General features: G+C 42.5%; 1 protein-coding gene across 6 annotated transcripts in view; it reads left to right on the forward strand.

The window, feature by feature from the left end:
- The window catches only part of CACNB2 (calcium voltage-gated channel auxiliary subunit beta 2), a 433018-nt gene that overhangs the window by 382020 nt on the left and 36042 nt on the right, over positions 1-14956 (forward strand). For 4 of the 6 annotated variants that reach the window (XM_073677469.1, XM_073677472.1, XM_073677473.1 and 1 more), the window contains 4 exons: positions 2065-2187; positions 3804-3940; positions 5630-5706; positions 10564-10697. In XM_073677469.1, the coding sequence (XP_073533570.1) occupies positions 2065-2187; positions 3804-3940; positions 5630-5706; positions 10564-10697 (471 nt within the window). Of the gene's footprint in view, positions 1-2064; positions 2188-3803; positions 3941-5629; positions 5707-10563; positions 10698-10842; positions 10863-14956 lie in introns of all 6 variants that reach the window. The other 2 variants (XM_073677471.1, XM_073677475.1) reach the window with 1 other exon arrangement.

A 14956-nucleotide genomic window follows, 5' to 3' on the forward strand; every position in this document is an offset into this window, starting at 1 on the left:
TTTGGAGGTGTCTTTGGGAATTTTTGCCCCTTCGTCCAGAAGAGCATTTGTGAGGTCAGACCCTTCTGTTGGAGGAGAGGCCGGGTTCCCAATCTCCGATCTAGTTCATGCTAAAGGTGTTGAATGGGCTCTGTGCGGCCAGTCATGTTCTTCCATGCCAAACTTGCTTGCCCATGACTTTATGGACTTCGCTTTGTGCATTGGATATAGTCATGAGGAACAGAAAAGGGACTTCGGCAAACTGTTCCCAAACAGTTGCAAGCTACAAATGTTTAAAATGTTTTGCGTTGACACATTAAGATTTCCATTCACTGGAACTAACCCCACTGCATTATTCCTCCAGAGTCCAGTGGTGGCGGCTTTACACCACTCCATCCGACGCTCGGCATTGTGCTTGGTGATGTACGGCTGCATGCAGCTGCTTGTCCATGAAGCTCCCAGCAGGGATGTGGTTTTTGTGCTGATACCAGAGGAGGTCTGGACTCTGCAGTTATAGAGTCAGCAGAGCGATGGTGACTTTTCGGCCCTCTGCTCCTCAGCATTCGGCCCCCCGCTCTGTAACGTTACAGGGTCTCACTTTGTGGTTGAGTTGCTGCAGTTCCTTCCACTTCTCAATAATATCACTCACAGGGAAGATTTAGAAGGGAAAAATTGTCATGAACTGACTTATTACCCCGGTGGCTCCTATTACAGAATCACGCTGGTGTCAGTGAGCTCTGCACCACCGACCGTTCTGTCACGTTATACACCTGTGGCAATGGGAATGAATGAGAAACCTGATTATCATGACTAAGAATAGTGTTCCTATAGTTTTTTCCTTATATGATATTTTTTTGCATTTTACTCAACAGCTGAATTCACAATTCTGCTGACTGCTACTGTTCGCCTGTCAGATGCATGGTGTAAAGCGTCAGCTCGGTGCAAAGATTAAAGGGGTTGTACAGTGTAGAATAATAAGTCTGCAGTCACTCTGTGTTACTGCAGACTTATGAATCCCGCCAGCGTATGCACTGTGCGCTGCAAGGATTCGTCGTTTTCTGAGCAGGGAACGGTGGTGATCCATGTGTTATACATACTCCGGGGCAGAAGCCGTCTAGTGGGCGCAGCATCGCTCCATAGAAGTGTATGGAGTGAGGGCGCGGACGTCCAGTGGATGCTGCCGTCTAGTGGGTGCGTCCTTGCTCCATACACTTGCATGGAGCAAGGCCGCACCAACTAGACTGGTTCTGCTCGGGAGTATGCATATCGCATACATCTCCGCCGTTCCCGGCTCAGAAACCGGCATATCGGTGTGAATTGATTCAAACATTTCAGTCCATCGTCCATGAAAGTGGTCTATGGTCGTTGAACGGGAGTGGGAGAACCGCCTATTACCTGACTTCATCCTGGTCTCTTCTTATGATCAGATGGCCTGGAGCGACGTTACCATTCAGTGGAACAGTTTTTGTATTAAAGACTTGAAAAAATGTCAGCAGTTGGATTCCATAAATGTCTCCACTTTAAACATTTACACAATATTTTTATGGCATTTACGAGCAATTTACTAACATTTCAAACTCTGGTACATTCCAAAATCTTCCATTCTTCCATAATGTGTAAGGAAAGCGCATGAGTTTATCACTTGCGGTGCATGTACTCTACTTTCTAGGCTTCTTCTCTAGTGCCCTCATGGTCATAGACAGCTGCAGTTTTTACATTCTGTCCAAATGGAAGAAACGTTTTGGATGGAATATGAAGACTGCAGCTTATCAACGGTCACTTATTGGCTACAGCGGGCGCATGACTTGCTCCTCAAGACGTTGATGCCGTAAGTAGGGCGAAGTATACAGAAAAGACTGCAAAAATGGAGCCTGTCCAGTCAATGAGTATAGAATTATTTTTATGTCTCCAACCTGGACCCATTGACACTAGTTTTTACAGTAATGGAACACCCCTTTAACATGGGCAAAATACAGCAAGAAGACCGTGCCTTAAGGTTCCTTAGCGCGAGCTTCATGTAGATGTAGTTGTAGATGAGTCATTGATTGTATTAATTGTCTCTTCATCTTCTTGTTCTTTTTCTAGACCAAGCCGGTTGCATTTGCCGTACGGACGAATGTTGGCTACAGCGCAGCTCATGATGACGAGGTTCCAGTTCCAGGAATGGCTGTTTCATTTGAGGCTAAAGATTTTTTGCACGTCAAAGAGGTGAGACTATTATGGAATACTAATATCTGCTGATGTCTGGAGTCGTGGAATATTTTCTTACGTGGAGGAAATATTAAATCAATTTTTTTTATTTAGCCTTTATCTATCACGATAACATATTTGCCATGATCCGGGCTGCACTTTGCATGAATGAAGCAGCTGTCATGATCACCTACCATTGCTCCGTTCTGTACATACACTACGTGACTTTGTCTGCATGGGTCAGCCATATACTGTATATTCCAGTTTTTTCCTCTGCTGTCCTCTCAGCACCTTTTTTTGGGGCACTAGTGTGTTGTACATATGGCACCCATTGAAATTTTTTGCCGTGTTTGGGTTGCCAGTGACCTGCTGTGCTATGTATTTAGTTTAGTCAATGACAATGCATGGACTTTTAATGCCTGGCATCAGATGTACAAATTAAAAGGTTATCCCATAAAGAAGATTTACAAAATATATAATCACATGGGGGTCTAACTGCTGGGACCTCTGACAATCATGAAAATGGATGAAGCAGTAGAATGGATAAGTAACTACCTCTCCATTGACTGCCGTGGTCATGCACGCACTCTACTGTTCCTAGTCCCCTGTGGGTGTGATTGTTGGTTGTCCCAGGGGTCAGATCGCCAGCAATCCTATGGATAGATAAGTGTTGTTTTTAGGGGTAACTCTTATTAAGCTCTTGGGTTCCAATTCAGTTTCTGTAACAGCGCCACCACCTACCACATGCCATATATAATAAAGGTGTCTTAGTGGGTTGAGGGGCCTAGAGGAACAACAGGCGCCAGATGCAGCAGATGACTCCTCATCCCCTATAGCTACATTAATTTCTGGAATTTGTTATGATAGTGTAGCAACTCTGGAAAATAGGTAACACACTAAAAAACTGCAACTGACCCTGCCGGTTCCTGTGCAGACTAGAGATCCTGACCTCGCAGTGCCTAGTGGTTCCTGCGTGAGCAAAAATAACTCTAACCCCAGACTAGATATTGGTAACTTGGACCTATGCTTCCTGAAAGGCCGTCAAGCGCTTCACGTTCCTCCTAAAGAAACGAAGGGCAGAGCAAAGTGTAAATTACCTACAGAAGGTAAAGTGTGCTGAAATAGAAAGAGATCCCAGAGTGAGTTAAACAAACGACGGAATACAAGGATTAAGTATGTACTGTTAGAGTATATACCATCTACTTCCTAAAAAGAAACACAAGATAGGTGCAGGGTAAAGAACATAAACAGTAGAGGGATAAACCCTAGCTGATCTTTCACTGACTGCCTTAAACTACAGCAGTATGGCAGGACATCCAAATGAGACTATCACCAGCAGGAAATACCATCAGGAGGAAAGTATATAAACCTGCACCCGAAAGGTGATAAGGCAGACAAATGACTAAATGAAAACACCTGTTTCCCTTAAAAGACTGAAGCAAGGATAACAGAAACTAAACACCCGGAGTAAAGATGTATCTGCTGTGGCTCAGCAAACAGAGAACACGAAGCCACAAAGGATAGGCTCAAGGGTTTGAACCCAGATGTACGACAGAATTATACTGGTGAATATGTGCTCCTCATGCAAAGTTGTTTATGTCATATAGTTTTGAATCATTTTTGTTTTATTTCAGAAATTTAACAATGACTGGTGGATAGGTCGGCTGGTAAAAGAAGGCTGTGAAATAGGATTTATCCCTAGTCCAGTAAAGCTGGAAAACATGAGACTTCAGCATGAACAAAAGGCAAAACAGGGGAAATTCTACACAAGGTATTAAAATGGTCTCTATATACAGTTTATATCCTTTATATCTAGTGTGCCCTCCCCTAACCCATCCACCATGGTGGACCACGGACATACACTGATGTGTACGGTGCCATGTAATGCTTCAAGCGATAGATGCTGATTGGAGTCAAATGATGATTGCTGATTGCTGCTGATTAGTCTCAGCTGATATCTGCTGATTGGACTCAGATGATAGCTGCTGATTGGATTCGGATGATAGGTGCTGATTGGATTCGGATGATAGCCGCCAATTGGAATCAGATGATAGCTCCTGATTCGAATCAGATGATAGCTGCTGATTGGAATCAGATGATAGCTGCCAATTGGAATCAGATGATAGCTGCCAATTGGAATCCGATGATAGCTGCTGATTGGAATCAGATGATAGCCGCTGATTGGAATCAGATGATAGCCGCTGATTGGAATCAGATGATAGCCGCTGATTGGAATCAGATGATAACCGCTGATTGGAATCAGATGATAACCGCCGATTGGAATCAGATGATAGCCGCCGATTTGACTCGGATGATAGCCGCTGATTGGAATGAGATAATAGTCGCTGATTGGAATCAGATTATAGCTGCTGATTGGAATCAGATGATAGCCGCTGATTGGAATCAGATGATAGCCACTGTTTGGAATCAGATGATAGTCACTGATTGGAATCCGATGATAGCCGCTGATTGGAATCAGATGGTAGCCGCCGATTGGAATCAGATGATAGCCACTGATTGGAATCAGATGATAGCCGCTGATTGGAATCAGATGATAGCCGCCGATTGGAATCAGATGATAGCCACTGATTGGAATCAGATGATAGCCGCTGATTGGAATCAGATGATAGCCGCCGATTTGACTTGGATGATAGCCGCTGATTGGAATCAGATAATAGTCGCTGATTGGAATCAGATTATAGCTGCTGATTGGAATCAGATGATAGCTACTGATTAGACTCAGATGATAGCTGCCGATTGGAATCAGATTTTCGAAGATGGAAGATACACAAAATTTTCATTCCTTTAAAGACATAAATGTGTTGTATTATGCTGACACTGTGACTTGATTGGTTGATCATTGTATCATCAGCACAACCTGTTACCTAAAGTTGTGTAACTTTGGGAACATTTTTTTTCTCTTAGATAGACACGATACATAGTTGCCATGTTTGCCATGCCCTATAACCATGTATTATATTTGTTACAGTTGCTTTTCTTGGTCCTGTGTATATTTTTCTTTTTTCTTGGCGTAGAAGACATTTCTTACTCATAGGCAGAGGGTACGTTTTGATTCGCTAAGTAAATAATATTTTTTTATGAAATTATCCTTTTTCCCATATATAAATGTCTTCGTTTTTTAGGGAAGTTCAGAGACCCCTATTAGGATCAGATTATTTTTGGCTGCTTTGATATTTGGGCTTTGGCAGGGGTTTAAAGTGCCAGATAGTTTCATTCACATATTAAGAGACCACAGGGCTTAATGCGATCTCGCAGGAAATAATCTCTGCTCTGTGGGGGCACAATATAAAAACTTCAAGAATGTTGTGTACTTCATGTATTATAAAGGGGGGGGGGGGGTTGACAAATATTTGATTTACCATTTCATTAGTGTCCACATGACATATTTATGTATAAATGCATAAGAAGTGACATAATTCTATCTGTTTCTATGTAATAGTAAAACCGGAGCAAATTCTTCTTCCAGTTTGGGTGATGTGGTACCTAGCTCTAGAAGATCGACTCCACCATCATCTGGTAAGTTGGTCTCATCAACAATGCCCCAACTTGTCTAACCTTGACTTTTTATTTTTATAGTTCCTACTTTTAAAAGCTATCTACCTTTTATATTTAATTGGTTGTCCTGGGGATATAAAATATTTCTACACGTTGTTAGAGTAGAATAAAAAAGAAGTAATACTCACCCTAACAGATCCCCAGCAGATCTCAGTCTCATCTTGACACACTAGAAATGGACAGAAGTGCCCACTCTGCCAGTCGCTGGCCACAGCAACGAATCTGCCAAAAATACAATTTGGCAATTTTTCTCAAGTTTGGCTGGAAAAATTGACTTGCATCCAATTTATTCAATGTGAATCGAATGAGCCTCATTTGCCTTATGAAAAAGCAGTTTATAGTCTTTGGAGTTGGAACCCTGATGATCCTCCCCTGGCTTCCTAAGGTACCCATTCTGGTCTCCTCTTCACTTTTTGCCAATGGTTCCTAGGTCTAGTTGCATGGTGTTATGTTATGACACCCTAAGTGTCCATATGTGGCGGAGTATGTTATGATGTAATGACGTGCATTGAGGGAAGCACCGACGAAGAGGAGACCGGAGCAGCTGCCTTAGGACAAGTGGAGGACTAGTAGAGAGATTGGGGTTGTTCGAAACTCGTCTGGTTTTCACCCCCTCACTCCCCTCATCCCCAGTTATGCCTATGCCTAGGCATACCATAGTGTCGCCATGCTCATTTTAATCGACAAATAAAGAATTTTGATTTTATGGATTGAAGCAGGATTCACTTCCTTCAAAAGCAGTATCTGACGTATAGCAGAGACGTGACTCCTCGCTTCTCCACATCCGAGACTCATGCAATTTTCTGAGCTGAAAATTTTTTTGCTGCCAGGGAGAGGTCCCATAAAAATCTGTCTAGTTGCCATGATCACTGGATTCAAAGAAATCGAACTCTCAAAAATTCAAATTTTCTAGAATCTTTGAATTTTGGAAAATTCGAAATGAATTTGATTTCTTAAGAATCAATTTGTTCATCCTTAACAACCCATGGATTGACTAGAAAGTGTTTTTGAAGTGTTGACGAGGACCAAGTAGAAGATCAGGGATTGAGAGCTGCTGGTTATTGGTGAAGGGGGGTATTATTTTTTTCCCTAACCTGAGTTTTTTTTTTTAAGTAATTTTTACCCCAACTGACAACCCTTTCAATTGCACCCTTTATTTAAATGTGAAGTCCAATGTATTTGTATGTGAATTTTGACCGTCCGTTATTTATGGACTTCTGAACCTGGTAAATTTCTTTAGCCTTGTAACATACATTACGTATTTGATTACTTTAATAGTAATACTATTAGTAATGTCCACCACAATTAATACGAGTAGACCTATGGCTCGGCCTCTCATGCATGGATGTAGCAAGTCCTATTTTGGTTCTATCCATGATTCTGAATGATCGTATATATCAATAAATAATTACATAAAAGTGCATAACGAAAGGTCATAAACTACTAAATTATCAGATCTTCAGATGTAGCCCTTTTTTACATCTGAGGGCCACCCATGGCATTCAGTATTCCCATGTTTCTCCTTTGGAGAGGTGGCCATGCTTGTGTTTGGGATCTGGATGATCCCAGCTGTCTGGCATGGCGAATTGTTTGTAGACTCCAAAATGTATATAGTGATAATCCAAAAATGATAAGGCTGAATTTAATTAAAGTGTCACAGTCAACAATTTTAAGATCTAAAGATGATGTATTTTACCACATAGACTGTACATGCCTCCATACATGCACTCTCCTGTCTGTGTTTCCTTTTGAACCCTCTGCTACTCTATATAGAGGGAAGACAAGAGCTGGAGGCCACAAAATGGGCACCTGAGAGTGTGACATTTTCTAAAATCCATAGACGTTAGAACACATCTAATTTTGTATCAAGTAGTGTTGTTTCCTCCCTGTAAGCTTGGCATTGACATCAATTAGCTGAGTGTAAGACCACACCCTATGCAGACCACACCCTATGCAGACCACACCCTATGCAGACCACACCCTCTTCAGACCACACCCTCTGCAGACCACACCCTCTGCAGACCACACCCTCTGCAGACTAATCCCCCCATGGACCACACACTCCTCAGACCACACCCCTGCAGAGTAATCCCCTGTTGACCACACCCCTGCAGACTAAACCCCTGTGGACCAAACCCTCTGCAGACTAAGGCCTTGTGGACCACGTCCTCCTCAGACCACGTCCCTGTAGACTAAACCTCTGTTTACCACATTCCTGCAGACTAAGCGCCTGTGGACCACACCCTCCTCAGGCCACATCCCTGCACACTAATTCACTGTGGACCACACCCTCCTCAGACCACATCCCTGCAGACTAATCCACTGTGGACCACACCCTCCTCAGACCACATCCCTGCAGACTAATCCACTGTGGACCACACCCTCCTCAGACCACATCCCTGCAGACTAATCCACTGTGGACCCACACCCTCCTCAGACCACATCCCTGCAGACTAATCCACTGTGGACCACACCCTCCTCAGACCACATCCCTGCAGACTAATCCCCTGTGGACCACACCCTCCTCAGACCACATCCCTGCAGACTAATCCACTGTGGACCACACCCTCCTCAGACCACATCCCTGCAGACTAATCCACTGTGGACCACACCCTCCTCAGGCCACATCCCTGCACACTAATCCCCTGTGGACCACACCCTCCTCAGACCATATCCCTGCAGACTAATCCACTGTGGACCACACCCTCCTCAGACCACATCCCTGCAGACTAATCCACTGTGGACCACACCCTCCTCAGACCACATCCCTGCAGACTAATCCCCTGTGGACCACACCCTCCTCAGACCACATCCCTGCAGACTAATCCACTGTGGACCACACCCTCCTCAGACCACATCCCTGCAGACTAATCCCCTGTGGACCACACCCTCCTCAGGCCACATCCCTGCACACTAATCCCCTGTGGACCACACCCTCCTCAGACCACATCCCTGCAGACTAATCCACTGTGGACCACACCCTCCTCAGACCATATCCCTGCAGACTAATTCACTGTGGACCACACCCTCCTCAGACCACATCCCTGCAGACTAATCCCCTGTGGACCACACCCTCCTCAGACCACATCCCTGCAGACTAATCCACTGTGGACCACACCCTCCTCAGACCACATCCCTGCAGACTAATCCCCTGTGGACCACACCCTCCTCAGACCACATCCCTGCAGACTAATCCACTGTGGACCACACCCTCCTCAGACCATATCCCTGCAGACTAATTCACTGTGGACCACACCCTCCTCAGACCACATCCCTGCAGACTAATCCCCTGTGGACCACACCCTCCTCAGACCACATCCCTGCAGACTAATCCACTGTGGACCACACCCTCCTCAGACCACATCCCTGCAGACTAATCCACTGTGGACCACACCCTCCTCAGACCACACCCCTGCAGACTAATCCCCTGTGGACCATACCCCTGCAGACCATTTCTTCTCAACCATAGTGTGTTTATAGGCTGTAAAACTGAGTTAACATTTGTTTAGTTTGAGATTGACTTTCATTTCTAGTAATTAACAGATGGCAATGCATGGTTTTTCAACTTGAAGATGTAAATGACCCCCTAAAAAGTAGTTTGGCATGATAGATTCATGTCCTATTATTATTTTATCAATCTAATTTAAAGGGGTATTCCAATTTTGACATATGGTTTAAACAAAACATTCATTAGATGTTTACAGACTCTGTAAATGTAAAAACGTATTTTCTGGTCGTTGAACTTGCCCATAAAGTCTGGCATAAAGGTGCATATGTGCATGAAAATAAATGTATGGATTGTGTCCATATGGAAGCTTATACATGTAAATGAAAACTGTCTATAAGAGAACTCTTTTAATTGGGATTTGCAGGAGTCAGACATTGATTATCTCTCTTTAAAGTGAATATGTCAGCAGGTTTTTACTATGTAATCTGAGAGCTGTATAATGTAGGGGCAGATACCCTGATTCCAGTGAGGTGTCACTTACTGGACTGCTTGGTGCAGTTTTGATAGAATCCCTGTTTTCTCTGCTGTAGATGTAGCAGAGCTCGGAATGTTGAGCTCAGTGTAACCCCGCCCACACCACTGATTGTTTGGCAGCTTCCTGTGTACACTGTACATTGTCAGTAAGCTGCCAATCAGTGATGGGGGCGAGGTTACACATATTAGTTGGACTGCTTAGCACATGACACTTAGTCCTGCAGTGATAGAACACTGATTGTATTGAAACTTCAGCAAGCTACTGAACAAGTGACACATCCCTGGAATCGGGGTCTCTGTCCCTACAGCATGCTTCTCTCAGATTAAATAGCAAAAACCAGCTTATAGATTCACTTTAAATGGTTATTTACAACACTGAAAGTTATGACCTATATATAAGATAGATTATAACTCGCTGATAAGTGGCGGGTCTGCTCTCTGGTACCCCACTCATACCAAGAATGGAGCAGTGGCCACACGTGCGTGCCACCATTCATTTTCTATGAATTTCTGGAGATAGCCGAGTTCATGGCGTTTCAGAGACCTATTCTGTTGGGAAGTTAGGGTGGCACCACCAAGACCAGTAGAATGACCACAAGAAGTCTGTGCTGTAGTCCTGCGACCCCTCCGTTCTTCTGATCAGTGTTGGTCCTAAGGGTTGGACCACCCCCGATTCGGTTAAGAAAATCAAAGTTTGGCTCAAACAAATCCCCTGTAGTAACCTAATTGTCTTTTGCTCCTGTGCCTCGATTTGAACCTTCCTTTCCAGATAATATTATGTGTGACTGCATTTTTCTTCTCCATCTGATAACCATACGTAATTTGTCTGTATGTAGCTATAGACTTAGATGCCACTGGCTTAGAGGCAGAAGAGATTGAAATTCCAGCAAATCATCGCTCCCCTAAACCCAGTGTAAACAGTTTAACATCACCCCACATGAAAGAGAAAAGAATGCCTTTTTTTAAGAAGGTAACCGCCACCTCCGGCCGGACGCGCACCATCTGTACAGCTGCCATGCGCCACATTTCAAGTCTCGTTTAACGTCTTTGTCTCTCGAGATGTCAATAACATGCATGCCTTGTTGTTCTCTGTTTCCTTTTCATGCTGCTTGTAGCTAAACAGAAGCAAAAATCGGTAAGTTTACATAGACGTAGAGTTTACAAAGCAGAAGGCATCACGAGGATCCGTTCCTGCACCGCAGCAGAACCAAAAGATAGATAAATTAGCCATTGTAAATCTTTGGTAGTCTAGGGTGGTTTGGGTTAGTATCAAATATTCTTGATGGTCTGGATTGGCCCCTTTTGGAGACTAGAGATGAGCGAACACCAGCTGTAAAGTTTGGGGTTCGTACCGGACACCTAGTGTCCGGTGATGAATTCCGAACACGAACTTCTCCCGTTCCGAGAGTTCCGAGAGAGGGAGAGACCATTTTACAGCACCAAATTTCAGGTCCTCATTGGCTTCTATGGGGTTCAAGTTCTGGTTCAAGTTCGGGTAGAGTCCTGGTACCCGAACTGAACTTTGAACTAAAGTTCGGACGAACCCGAACATCCACGGGGCTGCTCATCCCTATTGGAGAAAACATTTTTTGTTTTACTTTAGTGCATGTATTTGAAGCTAAAAATCATTTTTGAAATTGTGTTTCATTAAAAAAAAATGTTCACCGTTTGCCTTCTATAACCTCTGTGCTGCTCTGGCTGCAGAATTAACTAAGAATCTATCAGTGAGCTCGTTCTGACAGTTTTATTGGAGAGATTGTAGAGGTTTTTGTCTTTTTATGAGCTCTGGTCACATCAAAGTTCAATGTGCAGGGAAACAACCTTTAAAAGTCAAGAAGAAAAGCACATTTTTCTAATGAAACCTAATTGCAAAAATGATTTTTAGCCTCAAATACATGCATTTTTAAGTAACATTAGAAAGCCCCCAGAGGTGGAAAAATATGATATAATAGTCTTCTTGTTGGATTAGGGCGGTGAAGGGGTTAATGATGGTGGTCTGGTATAGAAAAACATATCTAAAATTAAATTTTATTATAATTAATTAGGTCCAGAATTCTTAAACGGATTTGTACTAAAATTGTGAGTTATCATTTATCAGTAACTTTTTTGACCACTTGGACCCCCACCGATCCAAAGAATGGGATATATATATGATTGCTGGCCCTCTGAAGGGTTGGACCTCCACTTATTGCGAGAACCGGGTCCAAAAGTCCTCTGTGTTAATGGATCGGTAGTGAACATGTGCGACCGCTGCTCCATTAACTTCCTGTGATGGTCACACATGCTCACTACTGCTTCATTCACATAGGTGATTTCCCCGTTCTTGGGTTCAGTGGGGTCTCGGCAGCATGACCCCCAGCCTTCATACAGTTATCATATCTCCTGTGGAGGAACTCGTTATGGAACAACTCCTTGAGTTGATAAACTTCAGTCCACTGCTGTTACCACCAGAGGGAACTGTCCTAGACTTATATATTCATGACCTAGCCATAGGATAGATCGCTGAGGGTCTGAAATACAGCAGCCCTACCATTCAGTTATTTGCGGCTCCCGTGTCTGGATTCACGCTACTCGACAACACCTGAGCTTTAGTACCTGATAATGGAGCTGTGCTGTTCTGGCCCCGTACACAATGTGCATCCAGCTGCCACAGGAGCTGATATATTTGTGATGACCTAGCCTCATGATCAGTTATCAATAAGTCCTGGATAACCCCTTTAAAAATATATAATTTAATTTAAACAAGTATTCTCAAGTTATTTAATTAGTTTAATTAGTTAGACAGCATGAAAATAAGCAATGACTTGCATTTTCTATTTACTGTCATTCTTCTGAAATGAGAGCTTTTATCTTTCATAGTATACAGCTCTTTTCCATGTAGTTCGGCCACTAGTAACTACCTAGACACGGGCCCATAGTGGGCAGTAGTTACATGCCATGAGAAGGGTTAACTCCTAACATACCAGTCAGCTCTCTCTAGCCCATTTATTTCTATACAGCAGTTGGCTACTCACTTCCCTCTGAGCTCCTGACAAGCTGCTGTTATAAACCTTGCAAAATCACTAGTCTTTACCATCAGCTGCTTTCAAATCAGGTCTCCTAATCATGGCTCTCACTTTCCTGAGCCTTGAGCTTGTTCAAATGCCCTGCTATCTCTATATGTAAAAATAGTGATAATAGTGTAGACCCCCTGAATGTATTACAGCAGAACTTGTGCTGAGCTTTATAGTTCTACTATTCACCAGGACTGTTTCTCAAGGAGGAGAGCCCGTCCTGCCAGAGACCAGGAAGTGAGGAGACTGTAAGGAGATGGTACAGCTGTGAGCTACTGAAAAGATACCCCTTTAATGTTCTATCCTAAATACCCCACCAAATATTTACCCATATACAGCAGGATAGATTAATCATACATAATATCTCCACATCGAAAGAAACATTTTAAAACAGTAGAAAGTTAGGTCAGGTCTTTTACAATAATATTCAGCCTTATGTCTTTACAATTGGCTTTTGTTGCTTTATGTGCTTTATATACATTTTCTGCTGATGTCTTCTGTGTGTCTGTCTCACGTTCATTGTTTTATAACGTAACAGTACTAAAAGTTTTAGAAATGTCAATGAAAATGTGAAAAATTACCTCTGCAAAGTTTCTAACATTTTCAATAATTCTAACACTGCGTTCTATGTATTAACTATCGGATTGTGATTATACCTTGTGGATGCTTTATTGAAGTATAGTACATTAAGTGTACTGTTTGATGATTTATACTGTATATATAAATAATGCACATAAAAAGTTGAGTCACTTTGTAAATACATTACATTACTTGTCTAGTACTAATCTATATTATGCTCTAGAGCTGTATTCAAAATTCTTCAGGTCATCACTGAAATAGTCAAAAAGATTGCCCAACTCTAGATGTTGTAGGAAAGCAATGTCAGTCTGGTTGGATTTTAACATGCCCAATCCCTTCGTTCTCAGGGGAAAAAAAGTCTCCACTTAAGTGTCTGAACCTGGTTTCCACCTCTCTCCCCATATATTAGCTAGTAAAGCCATAAATGTCTGTAATGAGATGATCCCTTTAAAGGGAGGCTATCATCAGAAAATGAACCCTTATTTTTTACATGTATTTTTTTCACAATATTTTATTTCACGATATTAATTAAAAAATAAATAATTTTAACACTGTCCACTGGGGCCTTTTTAGACTCTTGCTTCCTGCCCTTTCAGGAAGTGTTTTCAGCAGTTTCCTTATCATCAAAGGCAGGTTTACGATGACGGGTAACACCTCTATACACAGCTGATAAAACAGCATCCACCAATTACAATACATGATGTCACAGCTCACCTCCTCCTCCTGTACAATGACTGATAACACCTCTATATACAGTAGATAACACAGGAGCCACCATTCACAATAGGTGATGTCACAACTCACCTCCTCCTGTACAATCACTGATAACACCTCTATATACAGTAGATAACACAGGAGCCACTATTCACAATAGGTGATGTCACAGCTCACCTCCTCCTCCTGTACAATGACTGATAACACCTCTATATACAGTAGATAACACAGGAGCCACTATTCACAATAGGTGATGTCACAGCTCACCTCCTCCTGGATAATCACTGATAACACCTCTATACAAGGCTGATAACACAGGATCCAGTATTCACAATTGGTGATGTCACAGCTCACCTCCTCCTGTATAATCACTGATAACACCTCTATACAAGGCTGATAACACAGGATCCACTAATCACAATAGGTGATGTCACAGCTGACCCTCCTCCTCCTCCCTACATAATTACCTTTGCACACACTCATTAAATGCTTCAATACAAAAGATAGGGTCAAGGTCTTACCATTGCTGCTCATGTTCAAGTGTTGGTTCCTGAACTAACAAGAAGTTAGAGTCTAAAAAAGCCCTAGTGGCCAATGTAAAAATTGCAAAATTTCTAACTTTTAATTCTAATACAGATGGAAAAAAACCTTTACAAAATGTTATTAATAATAATAATAATACATTTAACACAAAACCCTGAATTAAACAATAGGTCATTTTAATTCCCTTAAATGAACCTCTTTTCTTAAATCTTGATCAACAGTTTATAATTACTGTAGATATTAATTAATTCATTAATCAAAGTGTTTGTACCAAATTATTAACTCATCCCTTATCGATAGAGTTAGGGATAACTCATTGATCGCTGGACGTCCAACCGTT

Source organism: Phyllobates terribilis, unplaced genomic scaffold, assembly GCF_046119375.1.
Source record: "Phyllobates terribilis strain yellow unplaced genomic scaffold, ASM4611937v1 Scaffold_4__5_contigs__length_816908805, whole genome shotgun sequence".
Classification (NCBI taxonomy): domain Eukaryota; kingdom Metazoa; phylum Chordata; class Amphibia; order Anura; family Dendrobatidae; genus Phyllobates; species Phyllobates terribilis.